The 16,527-nt window shown below is 41.6% G+C and overlaps 1 protein-coding gene across 2 annotated transcripts in view; it reads left to right on the top strand.

Moving 5' to 3' along the window:
• The window catches only part of GDA (guanine deaminase), a 98,797-nt gene that overhangs the window by 16,128 nt on the left and 66,142 nt on the right, over positions 1–16,527 (top strand). For both annotated transcript variants that reach the window (XM_032974062.2, XM_076051865.1), the window contains exon 4: positions 1,751–1,922. In XM_032974062.2, coding sequence (XP_032829953.1) covers positions 1,751–1,922 — 172 coding nt within the window. The remainder of the gene's footprint in view (positions 1–1,750; positions 1,923–16,527) is intronic.

The raw sequence follows: 16,527 nt of genomic DNA, 5'->3' as shown, positions 1-16,527 counted from the left end.
ACCACAACCACCACAACCACCATGACCACCACAACCACCACGACCACCACAACCATCACAACCACCACGACCACCATGACCACCACAACCACCATGACCACCACAACCACCACAACCACCACGACCACCACAACCACCACAACCACCACAACCACCATGAACACCACAACTACCACGACCACCACAACCACCACGACCACCACGACCACCACAACCACCACGACCACCACGACCACCACAACCACCACAACCACCACAACCACCACGACCACCACAACCACCACAACCACCATGACCACCACAACCACCACAACCACCACGACCACCACGACCACCACAACCACCACAACCACCACGACCACCACAACCACCACGACCACCACAACCACCACAACCACCACAACCACCATGAACACCACAACTACCACGACCACCACAACCACCGCGACCACCACGACCACCATGACCACCACGACCACCACGACCACCACAACCACCACGACCACCACAACCACCACAACCACCATGACCACCACAACCACCATGACCACCACAACCACCACGACCACCACGACCACCACAACCACCACGACTACCATGACCACCACAACCACCATGACCACCACAACCACCGCGACCACCACGACCACCACAACCACCACGACTACCATGACCACGACCACCACGACCACCACAACCACCACGACCACCACAACCACCACAACCACCATGACCACCACAACCACCACGACCACCACAACCATCACAACCACCACGACCACCATGACCACCACAACCACCATGACCACCACAACCACCACAACCACCACGACCACCACAACCACCACGACCACCACGACCACCACAACCACCGCGACCACCACGACCACCACGACCACCACAACCACCACGACCACCACAACCACCACAACCACCATGACCACCACAACCACCATGACCACCACAACCACCACGACCACCACGACCACCACAACCACCACGACTACCATGACCACCACAACCACCATGACCACCACAACCACCGCGACCACCACGACCACCACAACCACCACGACTACCATGACCACCACAACCACCATGACCACCACAACCACCACAACCACCATGACCACCACAACCACCACGACCACCATGACCACCACAACCACCACGACCACCAAGACCACCACAACCACCACGACCACCATGACCACCACAACCACCACGACCACCAAGACCACCACAACCACCACAACCACCACGACCACCACAACCACCACAACCACCATGACCACCACAACCACCACAACCACCATAACCACCACGACCACCACGACCACTACAACCACCACAACCACCATGACCACCACAACCACCACAACCACCACAACCACCATGACCACCACAACCACCACAACCACGACAACCACCCCGACCACCACAACCACCACGACCACCACGACCACCACAACCACCACAACCACCATGACCACCACAACCACCACGACCACCATGACCACCACAACCACCATGACCACCACAACCACCATGACCACCACAACCACCACGACCACCACAACCACCACAACCACCATGACTACCACAACCACCACGACCACCATGACCACCACAACCACCACAACCACCATGACCACCACAACCGCCCTGACAGCCGCCACCGCCCCATCCTCGTGACCCCTCGAGGGTGACCCGCCACCTGAGCGCGACCTCCTGCCCCGTGACCCCGCAGGCAGTTCGTGATGCCGGGGCTGGTGGACACTCACATCCACGCGTCGCAATACTCCTTCGCGGGCACGGCCGTGGGCCTGCCCCTGCTCGAGTGGCTGCAGCGCTACACCTTCAACGTGGAGGCCAAGTTCCACGACCTGGAGTTCGCCGGGGACGTCTACACCAGGGTCGTGGTCAGTGCGGACACGGGGGGACACGGGACACGGGGGGACACGGGGGGACACGGGGGGACACGGGGAGACACGGGGGGACACGGGGAGACCTCTCCCTCTAGGACAGAGGTCGGAAACCAAATAAAAAATAGGAGACGGTGTGGGTCCTGAATCAACAACGCCACGAAGTGGTCTTAAAGAGCCGCATGCGGGCCCGGAGCCGCAGGTTGCCGACTCCCGCCCATGGTAAACTGGATTTTCATGGTAAACTGAACTCTCATGGTAAACTGGACTCTTATGGTAAACTGGACTCTCATGGTAAACTGGACTCCCATGGTATACTGGACTCTCATGGCAAACTGGATTTTCATGGTAAACTGGACTCTCATGGTTAACTGGACTTTCATGGTAAACTGAACTTTCATGGTAGACTGGATTTGCATGGTAAACTGAATTTTCATGGTAAACTGGACTATCATGGTAAACTGGACTCACATGGTGAATTGGACTCTCATGGTAAACTAGATTTTCATGGTAAACTGGACTTTCCTGGTAAACTGGATTTTCATGGTAAACTGGATTTTCATGGTAAACTGTACTACCAAGGTATACTGACTCTCATGGTAAACTGGATTTTCATGGTAAACTGGACTCTCATGGTTAACTGGATTTTCATGGTAAACTGGACTCTCATGGTAAACTGGACTTTCATGGTAAACTGGACTCTCATGGTAAACTGGACTCTCATGGTAAACTGACTCTCATGGTAAACTGGACTCTCATGGTAAACTGGATTTTCATGGTAAACTGGACTTTCATGGTAAACTGGACTCTCATGGTAAACTGGATTTTCATGGTAAACTGGACTCTCATGGTGAACTGGACTCTCATGGTAAACTGGATTTTCATGGTAAATTGGCCTCACATGGTAAACTGGATTTTCATGGTAAACTGGATTTTCATGGTAAACTGGACTTTCATGGTAAACTGGACTCTCATGGTAAACTGGATTTTCATGGTAAACTGGACTCTCATGGTAAACTGGATTTTCATGGTAAACTGGACTCTCATGGTAAACTGGATTTTCATGGTAAACTGACTCTCATGGTAAACTGGACTCTCATGGTAAACTGGATTTTCTTGGTAAACTGGACTTTCATGGTAAACTGACTCTCATGGTAAACTGGATTTTCATGGTAAACTGGACTTTCATGGTAAACTGGACTCTCATGGTAAACTGGATTTTCATGGTAAACTGGACTCTCATGGTAAACTGGACTCTCATGGTGAACTGGACTCTCATGGTAAACTGGATTTTCATGGTAAACTGGCCTCACATGGTAAACTGAATTTTCATGGTAAACTGGACTCTCATGGTAAACTGGATTTTCATGGTAAACTTCACTCTCATGGTAAACTGGACTTTCATGGTAAACTGACTCTCATGGTAAACTGGACTCTCATGGTAAACTGGATTTTCATGGTAAACCGGACTCTCATGGTAAACTGGATTTTCTTGGTAAACTGGACTTTCATGGTAAACTGACTCTCATGGTAAACTGGATTTTCATGGTAAACTGGACTTTCATGGTAAACTGGACTCTCATGGTAAACTGGATTTTCATGGTAAACTGGACTCTCATGGTAAACTGGACTCTCATGGTGAACTGGACTCTCATGGTAAACTGGATTTTCATGGTAAACTGGCCTCACATGGTAAACTGAATTTTCATGGTAAACTGGACTCTCATGGTAAACTGGATTTTCATGGTAAACTTCACTCTCATGGTAAACTGGACTTTCATGGTAAACTGACTCTCATGGTAAACTGGACTCTCATGGTAAACTGGATTTTCATGGTAAACTGGACTTTCATGGTAAACTGGACTCTCATGGTAAACTGGATTTTCATGGTAAACTGGACTCTCATTGTGAACTGGACTCTCATGGTGAACTGGACTGTCATGGTAAACTGGATTTTCATGGTAAACTGGACTCTCATGGTAAACTGAATTTTCATGGTAAACTGGATTTTCATGGTAAACTGGACTCTCATGGTAAACTGGATTTTCATGGTAAACCGGACTCTCATGGTAAACTGGACTTTCATGGTAAACTGACGCTCATGGTAAACTGGACTCTCATGGTAAACTGGATTTTCATGGTAAACTGGACTTTCATGGTAAACTGGACTCTCATGGTAAACTGGATTTTCATGGTAAACTGGACTCTCATGGTAAACTGGATTTTCATGGTAAACTGGACTTTCATGGTAAACTGGACTCTCATGGTAAACTGGATTTTCATGGTAAACTGGACTCTCATGGTAAACTGGATTTGCATGGTAAACTTCACTCTCATGGTAAACTGGACTTTCATGGTAAACTGGATTTTCATGGTAAACTGGACTCTCATGGTAAACTGGATTTTCATGGTAAACTGGACTCTCATGGTAAACTGGATTTTCATGGTAACTGGACTTTCATGGTAAACTGGATTTTCATGGTAAACTGGACTTTCATGGTAAACTGGATTTTCATGGAAAACTGGATTTTCATGGTAAACTGGACTTTCATGGTAAACTGGACTCTCATGGTAAACTGGACTCTCATGGTGAACTGGACTCTCATGGTTAACTGGATTTTCATGGTAAACTGGAATCTCATTGTAAACTGGACTCCCATGGTATACTGGACTCTCATGGTAAACTGGATTTTCATGGTAAACTGGACTCTCATGGTTAACTGGATTTTCATGGTAAACTGGACTCTCATGGTAAACTGGATTTTCATGGTAAACTGGATTTTCATGGTAAACTGGATTTTCATGGTTAACTGGACTCTCATGGTAAACTGGACTCTCATGGTTAACTGGATTTTCATGGTAAACTGGATTTTCATGGTAAACTGGATTTTCATGGTAAACTGGACTTTCATTGTAAACTGGACTCTCATGGTAAACTGGATTTTCATGGTAAACTGGACTCTCATGGTAAACTGGATTTTCATGGTAAACTGGACTCTCATGGTAAACTGGATTTTCATGGTAAACTGACTCTCATGGTAAACTGGACTCTCATGGTAAACTGGATTTTCTTGGTAAACTGGACTTTCATGGTAAACTGACTCTCATGGTAAACTGGATTTTCATGGTAAACTGGACTTTCATGGTAAACTGGACTCTCATGGTAAACTGGATTTTCATGGTAAACTGGACTCTCATGGTAAACTGGACTCTCATGGTAAACTGAATTTTCATGGTAAACTGGACTCTCATGGTAAACTGGATTTTCATGGTAAACTTCACTCTCATGGTAAACTGGACTTTCATGGTAAACTGACTCTCATGGTAAACTGGACTCTCATGGTAAACTGGATTTTCATGGTAAGCTGGACTTTCATGGTAAACTGGACTCTCATGGTAAACTGGATTTTCATGGTAAACTGGACTCTCATTGTGAACTGGACTCTCATGGTGAACTGGACTGTCATGGTAAACTGGATTTTCATGGTAAACTGGACTCTCATGGTAAACTGGATTTTCATGGTAAACTGGATTTTCATGGTAAACTGGACTCTCATGGTAAACTGGATTTTCATGGTAAACCGGACTCTCATGGTAAACTGGACTTTCATGGTAAACTGACGCTCATGGTAAACTGGACTCTCATGGTAAACTGGATTTTCATGGTAAACTGGACTTTCATGGTAAACTGGACTCTCATGGTAAACTGGATTTTCATGGTAAACTGGACTCTCATGGTAAACTGGATTTGCATGGTAAACTTCACTCTCATGGTAAACTGGACTTTCATGGTAAACTGGATTTTCATGGTAAACTGGACTCTCATGGTAAACTGGATTTTCATGGTAAACTGGACTCTCATGGTAAACTGGATTTTCATGGTAACTGGACTTTCATGGTAAACTGGATTTTCATGGTAAACTGGACTTTCATGGTAAACTGGATTTTCATGGTAAACTGGACTTTCATGGTAAACTGGATTTTCATGGTAAACTGGACTTTCATGGTAAACTGGATTTTCATGGTAAACTGGACTTTCATGGTAAACTGGACTCTCATGGTAAACTGGACTCTCATGGTGAACTGGACTCTCATGGTAAACTGGATTTTCATGGTAAACTGGAATCTCATGGTAAACTGGACTCCCATGGTATACTGGACTCTCATGGTAAACTGGATTTTCATGGTAAACTGGACTCTCATGGTTAACTGGATTTTCATGGTAAACTGGACTCTCATGGTAAACTGGACTTTCATGGTAAACTGGACTCTCATGGTAAACTGGACTCTCATGGTAAACTGGATTTTCATGGTAAACCGGACTCTCATGGTAAAATGGACTTTCATGGTAAACTGACTCTCATGGTAAACTGGACTCTCATGGTAAAGTGGATTTTCATGGTAAACTGGACTTTCATGGTAAACTGGACTCTCATGGTAAACCGAATTTTCATGGTAAACTGGACTCTCATGGTAAACTGGATTTGCATTGTAAACTTCACTCTCATGGTAAACTGGACTTTCATGGTAAACTGGATTTTCATGGTAAACTGGATTTTCATGGTAAACTGGACTTTCATGGTAAACTGGACTCTCATGGTAAACTGGACTCTCATGGTGAACTGGACTCTCATGGTAAACTGGATTTTCATGGTAAACTGGAATCTCATGGTAAACTGGACTCCCATGGTATACTGGACTCTCATGGTAAACTGGATTTTCATGGTAAACTGGACTCTCATGGTTAACTGGATTTTCATGGTAAACTGGACTCTCATGGTAAACTGGACTTTCATGGTAAACTGGACTCTCATGGTAAACTGGACTCTCATGGTAAACTGGATTTTCATGGTAAACCGGACTCTCATGGTAAAATGGACTTTCATGGTAAACTGACTCTCATGGTAAACTGGACTCTCATGGTAAAGTGGATTTTCATGGTAAACTGGACTTTCATGGTAAACTGGACTCTCATGGTAAACCGAATTTTCATGGTAAACTGGACTCTCATGGTAAACTGGATTTGCATTGTAAACTTCACTCTCATGGTAAACTGGACTTTCATGGTAAACTGGATTTTCATGGTAAACTGGACTCTCATGGTAAACTGGATTTTCATGGTAAACTGGACTCTCATGGTAAACTGGATTTTCATGATAAACTGGACTTTCATGGTAAACTGGACTTTCATGGTCAACTGGACTCTCATGGTAAACTGGACTCTCATGGTGAACTGGACTCTCATGGTAAACTGGATTTTCATGGTAAACTGGAATCTCATGGTAAACTGGACTCCCATGATATACTGGACTCTCATGGTAAACTGGATTTTCATGGTAAACTGGACTCTCATGGTTAACTGGATTTTCATGGTAAACTGGATTTTCATGGTAAACTGGACTCTCATGGTGAATTGGACTCTCATGGTAAACTGGATTTTCATGGTAAACTGGACTCTCATAGTGAACTGGACTCTCATAGTGAACTGGACTCTCATGGTGAACTGGACTCTCATGGTAAACTGGATTTTCATGGTAAACTGGACTCTCATGGTAAACTGGATTTTCATGGTAAACTGGATTTTCATGGTAAACTGGATTTTCATGGTAAACTGGACTCTCATGGTAAACTGGACTTTCATGGTAAACTGGACTCTCATGGTAAACTGGACTCTCATGGTAAACTGGATTTTCATGGTAAACTGGACTCTCATGGTAAACTGGATTTTCATGGTAAACTGGATTTTCATGGTAAACTGGATTTTCATGGTAAACTGGACTCTCATGGTAAACTGGACTTTCATGGTAAACTGGACTCTCATGGTAAACTGGACTCTCATGGTAAACTGGATTTTCATGGTAAACCGGACTCTCATGGTAAACTGGACTTTCATGGTAAACTGACTCTCATGGTAAACTGGACTCTCATGGTAAACTGGATTTTCATGGTAAACTGGACTTTCATGGTAAACTGGACTCTCATGGTAAACTGGATTTTCATGGTAAAATGGACTCTCATGGTAAACTGGATTTTCATGGTAAACGTCACTCTCATGGTAAACTGGACTTTCATGGTAAACTGGATTTTCATGGTAAACTGGACTCTCATGGTAAACTGGATTTTCATGGTAAACTGGACTCTCATGGTAAACTGGATTTTCATGGTAAACTGGACTCTCATGGTAAGCTGGACTTTCATGGTAAACTGACTCTCATGGTAAACTGGACTTTCATGTTAAACTGGACTCTCATGGTAAACTGGATTTTCATGGTAAACTGACTCTCATGGTAAACTGGACTTTCATGGTAAACTGGACTCTCATGGTGACCTGGACTCTCATGGTAAACTGGACTCTCATGGTATACTGGACTCTCATGGTAAACTGGATTTTCATGGTAAACTGGACTCTCATGGTAAACTAGATTTTCATGGTAAACTGGACTCTCTTGGTAAACTGGATTTTCATGGTAAACTGGACTTTCATGGTAAACTGGATTTTCATGGTAAACTGGACTTTCATGTTTAACTGGATTTTCATGGTAAACTGGACTTTCATGGTAAACTGGATTTTCATGGTAAACTGACTTTCATGGTAAACTGGATTTTCATGGTAAACTGACTTTCATGGTAAACTGGATTTTCATGGTAAACTGGACTCTCATGGAAAACTGGACTTTCATGTTAAACTGGACTCTCATGGTAAACTGGATTTTCATGGTAAACTGGATTTTCATGGTAAACTAGACTCTAATGGTAAACTGGACTTTCATGGTAAACTGGACTCTCATTTTAAAATGAACTCTCATGGTAAACTGGATTTTCATGGTAAACTTCACTCTCATGGTAAACTGGACTTTCATGGTAAACTGGATTTTCATGGTAAACTGGACTTTCATGTTAAACTGGATTTTCATGGTAAACTGGACTTTCATGGTAAACTGGATTTTCATGGTAACCTGGACTCTCATGGTAAACTGGACTTTCATGGTAAACTGACTCTCATGGTAAACTGGACTTTCATGGTAAACTGGACTCTCATGGTAAACTGGATTTTCATGGTAAACCGGACTCTCATGGTAAACTGGACTTTCATGGTAAACTGACTCTCATGGTAAACTGGACTCTCATGGTAAACTGGATTTTCATGGTAAACTGGACTTTCATGGTAAACTGGACTCTCATGGTAAACTGGATTTTCATGGTAAAATGGACTCTCATGGTAAACTGGATTTTCATGGTAAACGTCACTCTCATGGTAAACTGGACTTTCATGGTAAACTGGATTTTCATGGTAAACTGGACTCTCATGGTAAACTGGATTTTCATGGTAAACTGGACTCTCATGGTAAACTGGATTTTCATGGTAAACTGGACTCTCATGGTAAGCTGGACTTTCATGGTAAACTGACTCTCATGGTAAACTGGACTTTCATGTTAAACTGGACTCTCATGGTAAACTGGATTTTCATGGTAAACTGGACTCTCATGGTAAACTGGACTTTCATGGTAAACTGGACTCTCATGGTGACCTGGACTCTCATGGTAAACTAGATTTTCATGGTAAACTGGACTCTCTTGGTAAACTGGATTTTCATGGTAAACTGGACTTTCATGGTAAACTGGATTTTCATGGTAAACTGGACTTTCATGTTTAACTGGATTTTCATGGTAAACTGGACTTTCATGGTAAACTGGATTTTCATGGTAAACTGACTTTCATGGTAAACTGGATTTTCATGGTAAACTGACTTTCATGGTAAACTGGATTTTCATGGTAAACTGGACTCTCATGGAAAACTGGACTTTCATGTTAAACTGGACTCTCATGGTAAACTGGATTTTCATGGTAAACTGGATTTTCATGGTAAACTGGACTCTAATGGTAAACTGGACTTTCATGGTAAACTGGACTCTCATGGTAAACTGGATTTTCATGGTAAACCGGACTCTCATGGTAAACTGGACTTTCATGGTAAACTGACTCTCATGGTAAACTGGATTTTCATGGTAAAATGAACTCTCATGGTAAACTGGATTTTCATGGTAAACTTCACTCTCATGGTAAACTGGACTTTCATGGTAAACTGGATTTTCATGGTAAACTGGACTTTCATGTTAAACTGGATTTTCATGGTAAACTGGACTTTCATGGTAAACTGGATTTTCATGGTAACCTGGACTCTCATGGTAAACTGGACTTTCATGGTAAACTGACTCTCATGGTAAACTGGACTTTCATGGTAAACTGGACTCTCATGGTAAACTGGATTTTCATGGTAAACTGGACTTTCATGGTAAACTGACTATCATGGTAAACTGGATTTTCATGGTAAAATTCACTCTCATGGTAAACTGGACTTTCATGGTAAACTGACTCTCATGGTAAACTGGACTTTCATGTTAAACTGGACTCTCATGGTAAACTGGATTTTCATGGTAAACTGACTCTCATGGTAAACTGGACTTTCATGGTAAACTGGACTCTCATGGTGACCTGGACTCTCATGGTAAACTGGACTCTCATGGTATACTGGACTCTCATGGTAAACTGGATTTTCATGGTAAACTGGACTCTCATGGTAAACTAGATTTTCATGGTAAACTGGACTCTCTTGGTAAACTGGATTTTCATGGTAAACTGGACTTTCATGGTAAACTGGATTTTCATGGTAAACTGGACTTTCATGTTTAACTGGATTTTCATGGTAAACTGGACTTTCATGGTAAACTGGATTTTCATGGTAAACTGACTTTCATGGTAAACTGGATTTTCATGGTAAACTGACTTTCATGGTAAACTGGATTTTCATGGTAAACTGGACTCTCATGGAAAACTGGACTTTCATGTTAAACTGGACTCTCATGGTAAACTGGATTTTCATGGTAAACTGGATTTTCATGGTAAACTAGACTCTAATGGTAAACTGGACTTTCATGGTAAACTGGACTCTCATGGTAAACTGGACTCTCATGGTAAACTGGACTTTCATGATAAACCGGACTCTCATGGTAAACTGGACTTTCATGGTAAACTGACTCTCATGGTAAACTGGATTTTCATGGTAAAATGAACTCTCATGGTAAACTGGATTTTCATGGTAAACTTCACTCTCATGGTAAACTGGACTTTCATGGTAAACTGGATTTTCATGGTAAACTGGACTTTCATGTTAAACTGGATTTTCATGGTAAACTGGACTTTCATGGTAAACTGGATTTTCATGGTAACCTGGACTCTCATGGTAAACTGGACTTTCATGGTAAACTGACTCTCATGGTAAACTGGACTTTCATGGTAAACTGGACTCTCATGGTAAACTGGATTTTCATGGTAAACCGGACTCTCATGGTAAACTGGACTTTCATGGTAAACTGACTCTCATGGTAAACTGGACTCTCATGGTAAACTGGATTTTCATGGTAAACTGGACTTTCATGGTAAACTGGACTCTCATGGTAAACTGGATTTTCATGGTAAAATGGACTCTCATGGTAAACTGGATTTTCATGGTAAACGTCACTCTCATGGTAAACTGGACTTTCATGGTAAACTGGATTTTCATGGTAAACTGGACTCTCATGGTAAACTGGATTTTCATGGTAAACTGGACTCTCATGGTAAACTGGATTTTCATGGTAAACTGGACTCTCATGGTAAGCTGGACTTTCATGGTAAACTGACTCTCATGGTAAACTGGACTTTCATGTTAAACTGGACTCTCATGGTAAACTGGATTTTCATGGTAAACTGGACTCTCATGGTAAACTGGACTTTTATGGTAAACTGGACTCTCATGGTGACCTGGACTCTCATGGTAAACTAGATTTTCATGGTAAACTGGACTCTCTTGGTAAACTGGATTTTCATGGTAAACTGGACTTTCATGGTAAACTGGATTTTCATGGTAAACTGGACTTTCATGTTTAACTGGATTTTCATGGTAAACTGGACTTTCATGGTAAACTGGATTTTCATGGTAAACTGACTTTCATGGTAAACTGGATTTTCATGGTAAACTGACTTTCATGGTAAACTGGATTTTCATGGTAAACTGGACTCTCATGGAAAACTGGACTTTCATGTTAAACTGGACTCTCATGGTAAACTGGATTTTCATGGTAAACTGGATTTTCATGGTAAACTGGACTCTAATGGTAAACTGGACTTTCATGGTAAACTGGACTCTCATGGTAAACTGGATTTTCATGGTAAACCGGACTCTCATGGTAAACTGGACTTTCATGGTAAACTGACTCTCATGGTAAACTGGATTTTCATGGTAAAATGAACTCTCATGGTAAACTGGATTTTCATGGTAAACTTCACTCTCATGGTAAACTGGACTTTCATGGTAAACTGGATTTTCATGGTAAACTGGACTTTCATGTTAAACTGGATTTTCATGGTAAACTGGACTTTCATGGTAAACTGGATTTTCATGGTAACCTGGACTCTCATGGTAAACTGGACTTTCATGGTAAACTGACTCTCATGGTAAACTGGACTTTCATGGTAAACTGGACTCTCATGGTAAACTGGATTTTCATGGTAAACTGGACTTTCATGGTAAACTGACTATCATGGTAAACTGGATTTTCATGGTAAAATTCACTCTCATGGTAAACTGGACTTTCATGGTAAACTGGATTTTCATGGTAAACTGGACTCTCATGGTAACCTGGATTTTCATGGTAAACTGGACTCTCATGGTAAACTGGATTTTCATGGTAAACTGGACTTTCATGTTAAACTGGATTTTCATGGTAAACTGGACTTTCATGGTAAACTGGATTTTCATGGTAAACTGGACTCTCATGGTAAACTGGACTTTCATGGTAAACTGACTCTCATGGTAAACTGGACTTTCATGTTAAACTGGACTCTCATGGTAAACTGGATTTTCATGGTAAACTGACTCTCATGGTAAACTGGACTTTCATGGTAAACTGGACTCTCATGGTGACCTGGACTCTCATGGTAAACTGGACTCTCATGGTATACTGGACTCTCATGGTAAACTGGATTTTCATGGTAAACTGGACTCTCATGGTAAACTAGATTTTCATGGTAAACTGGACTCTCTTGGTAAACTGGATTTTCATGGTAAACTGGACTTTCATGGTAAACTGGATTTTCATGGTAAACTGGACTTTCATGTTTAACTGGATTTTCATGGTAAACTGGACTTTCATAGTAAACTGGATTTTAATGGTAAACTGACTTTCATGGTAAACTGGATTTTCATGGTAAACTGACTTTCATGGTAAACTGGATTTTCATGGTAAACTGGACTCTCATGGTAAACTGGACTTTCATGTTAAACTGGACTCTCATGGTAAACTGGATTTTCATGGTAAACTGGATTTTCATGGTAAACTGGACTCTAATGGTAAACTGGACTTTCATGGTAAACTGGACTCTCATGGTAAACTGGACTCTCATGGTAAACTGGACTCTCATGGTAAAGTGGATTTTCATGGTAAACTGGACTTTCATGGTAAACTGGACTCTCATGGTAAACCGAATTTTCATGGTAAACTGGACTTTCATGTTTAACTGGATTTTCATGGTAAACTGGACTTTCATAGTAAACTGGATTTTAATGGTAAACTGACTTTCATGGTAAACTGGATTTTCATGGTAAACTGACTTTCATGGTAAACTGGATTTTCATGGTAAACTGGACTCTCATGGTAAACTGGACTTTCATGTTAAACTGGACTCTCATGGTAAACGTCACTCTCATGGTAAACTGGATTTTCATGGTAAACTGGACTCTCATGGTAAACTGGACTTTCATGTTAAACTGGACTCTCATGGTAAACTGGATTTTCATGGTAAACTGGATTTTCATGGTAAACTGGACTCTAATGGTAAACTGGACTTTCATGGTAAACTGGACTCTCATGGTAAACTGGACTCTCATGGTAAACTGGACTCTCATGGTAAACTGGACTCTCATGGTAAACCGAATTTTCATGGTAAACTGGACTTTCATGTTTAACTGGATTTTCATGGTAAACTGGACTTTCATAGTAAACTGGATTTTAATGGTAAACTGACTTTCATGGTAAACTGGATTTTCATGGTAAACTGACTTTCATGGTAAACTGGATTTTCATGGTAAACTGGACTCTCATGGTAAACTGGACTTTCATGTTAAACTGGACTCTCATGGTAAACGTCACTCTCATGGTAAACTGGATTTTCATGGTAAACTGGATTTTCATGGTAAACCGGACTCTCATGGTAAAATGGACTTTCATGGTAAACTGACTCTCATGGTAAACTGGATTTTCATGGTAAACTGGATTTTCATGGTAAACTGGATTTTCATGGTAAACTGGACACTCATGGTAAACTGGACTTTCATGGTAAACTGGACTCTCATGGTAAACTGGACTCTCATGGTAAACTGGATTTTCATGGTAAACCGGACTCTCATGGTAAACTGGACTTTCATGGTAAACTGACTCTCATGGTAAACTGGACTCTCATGGTAAACTGGATTTTCATGGTAAACTGGACTTTCATGGTAAACTGGACTCTCATGGTAAACTGGATTTTCATGGTAAAATGGACTCTCATGGTAAACTGGATTTTCATGGTAAACGTCACTCTCATGGTAAACTGGACTTTCATGGTAAACTGGATTTTCATGGTAAACTGGACTCTCATGGTAAACTGGATTTTCATGGTAAACTGGACTCTCATGGTAAACTGGATTTTCATGGTAAACTGGACTCTCATGGTAAGCTGGACTTTCATGGTAAACTGACTCTCATGGTAAACTGGACTTTCATGTTAAACTGGACTCTCATGGTAAACTGGATTTTCATGGTAAACTGACTCTCATGGTAAACTGGACTTTCATGGTAAACTGGACTCTCATGGTGACCTGGACTCTCATGGTAAACTGGACTCTCATGGTATACTGGACTCTCATGGTAAACTGGATTTTCATGGTAAACTGGACTCTCATGGTAAACTAGATTTTCATGGTAAACTGGACTCTCTTGGTAAACTGGATTTTCATGGTAAACTGGACTTTCATGGTAAACTGGATTTTCATGGTAAACTGGACTTTCATGTTTAACTGGATTTTCATGGTAAACTGGACTTTCATGGTAAACTGGATTTTCATGGTAAACTGACTTTCATGGTAAACTGGATTTTCATGGTAAACTGACTTTCATGGTAAACTGGATTTTCATGGTAAACTGGACTCTCATGGAAAACTGGACTTTCATGTTAAACTGGACTCTCATGGTAAACTGGATTTTCATGGTAAACTGGATTTTCATGGTAAACTAGACTCTAATGGTAAACTGGACTTTCATGGTAAACTGGACTCTCATGGTAAACTGGACTCTCATGGTAAACTGGACTTTCATGATAAACCGGACACTCATGGTAAACTGGACTTTCATGGTAAACTGACTCTCATGGTAAACTGGATTTTCATGGTAAAATGAACTCTCATGGTAAACTGGATTTTCATGGTAAACTTCACTCTCATGGTAAACTGGACTTTCATGGTAAACTGGATTTTCATGGTAAACTGGACTTTCATGTTAAACTGGATTTTCATGGTAAACTGGACTTTCATAGTAAACTGGATTTTAATGGTAAACTGACTTTCATGGTAAACTGGATTTTCATGGTAAACTGACTTTCATGGTAAACTGGATTTTCATGGTAAACTGGACTCTCATGGTAAACTGGACTTTCATGTTAAACTGGACTCTCATGGTAAACGTCACTCTCATGGTAAACTGGATTTTCATGGTAAACTGGATTTTCATGGTAAACCGGACTCTCATGGTAAAATGGACTTTCATGGTAAACTGACTCTCATGGTAAACTGGATTTTCATGGTAAACTGGATTTTCATGGTAAACTGGATTTTCATGGTAAACTGGACACTCATGGTAAACTGGACTTTCATGGTAAACTGGACTCTCATGGTAAACTGGACTCTCATGGTAAACTGGATTTTCATGGTAAACCGGACTCTCATGGTAAACTGGACTTTCATGGTAAACTGACTCTCATGGTAAACTGGACTCTCATGGTAAACTGGATTTTCATGGTAAACTGGACTTTCATGGTAAACTGGACTCTCATGGTAAACTGGATTTTCATGGTAAAATGGACTCTCATGGTAAACTGGATTTTCATGGTAAACGTCACTCTCATGGTAAACTGGACTTTCATGGTAAACTGGATTTTCATGGTAAACTGGACTCTCATGGTAAACTGGATTTTCATGGTAAACTGGACTCTCATGGTAAACTGGATTTTCATGGTAAACTGGACTCTCATGGTAAGCTGGACTTTCATGGTAAACTGACTCTCATGGTAAACTGGACTTTCATGTTAAACTGGACTCTCATGGTAAACTGGATTTTCATGGTAAACTGACTCTCATGGTAAACTGGACTTTCATGGTAAACTGGACTCTCATGGTGACCTGGACTCTCATGGTAAACTGGACTCTCATGGTATACTGGACTCTCATGGTAAACTGGATTTTCATGGTAAACTGGACTCTCATGGTAAACTAGATTTTCATGGTAAACTGGACTCTCTTGGTAAACT

This window comes from Petromyzon marinus, chromosome 52 (genome assembly GCF_048934315.1).
Source record: "Petromyzon marinus isolate PM22_M1 ecotype Great Lakes invasive population chromosome 52, UKy_Petmar_22M1.pri1.0, whole genome shotgun sequence".
Classification (NCBI taxonomy): domain Eukaryota; kingdom Metazoa; phylum Chordata; class Hyperoartia; order Petromyzontiformes; family Petromyzontidae; genus Petromyzon; species Petromyzon marinus.
This window is presented reverse-complemented; position numbering and strand designations above follow the sequence as displayed.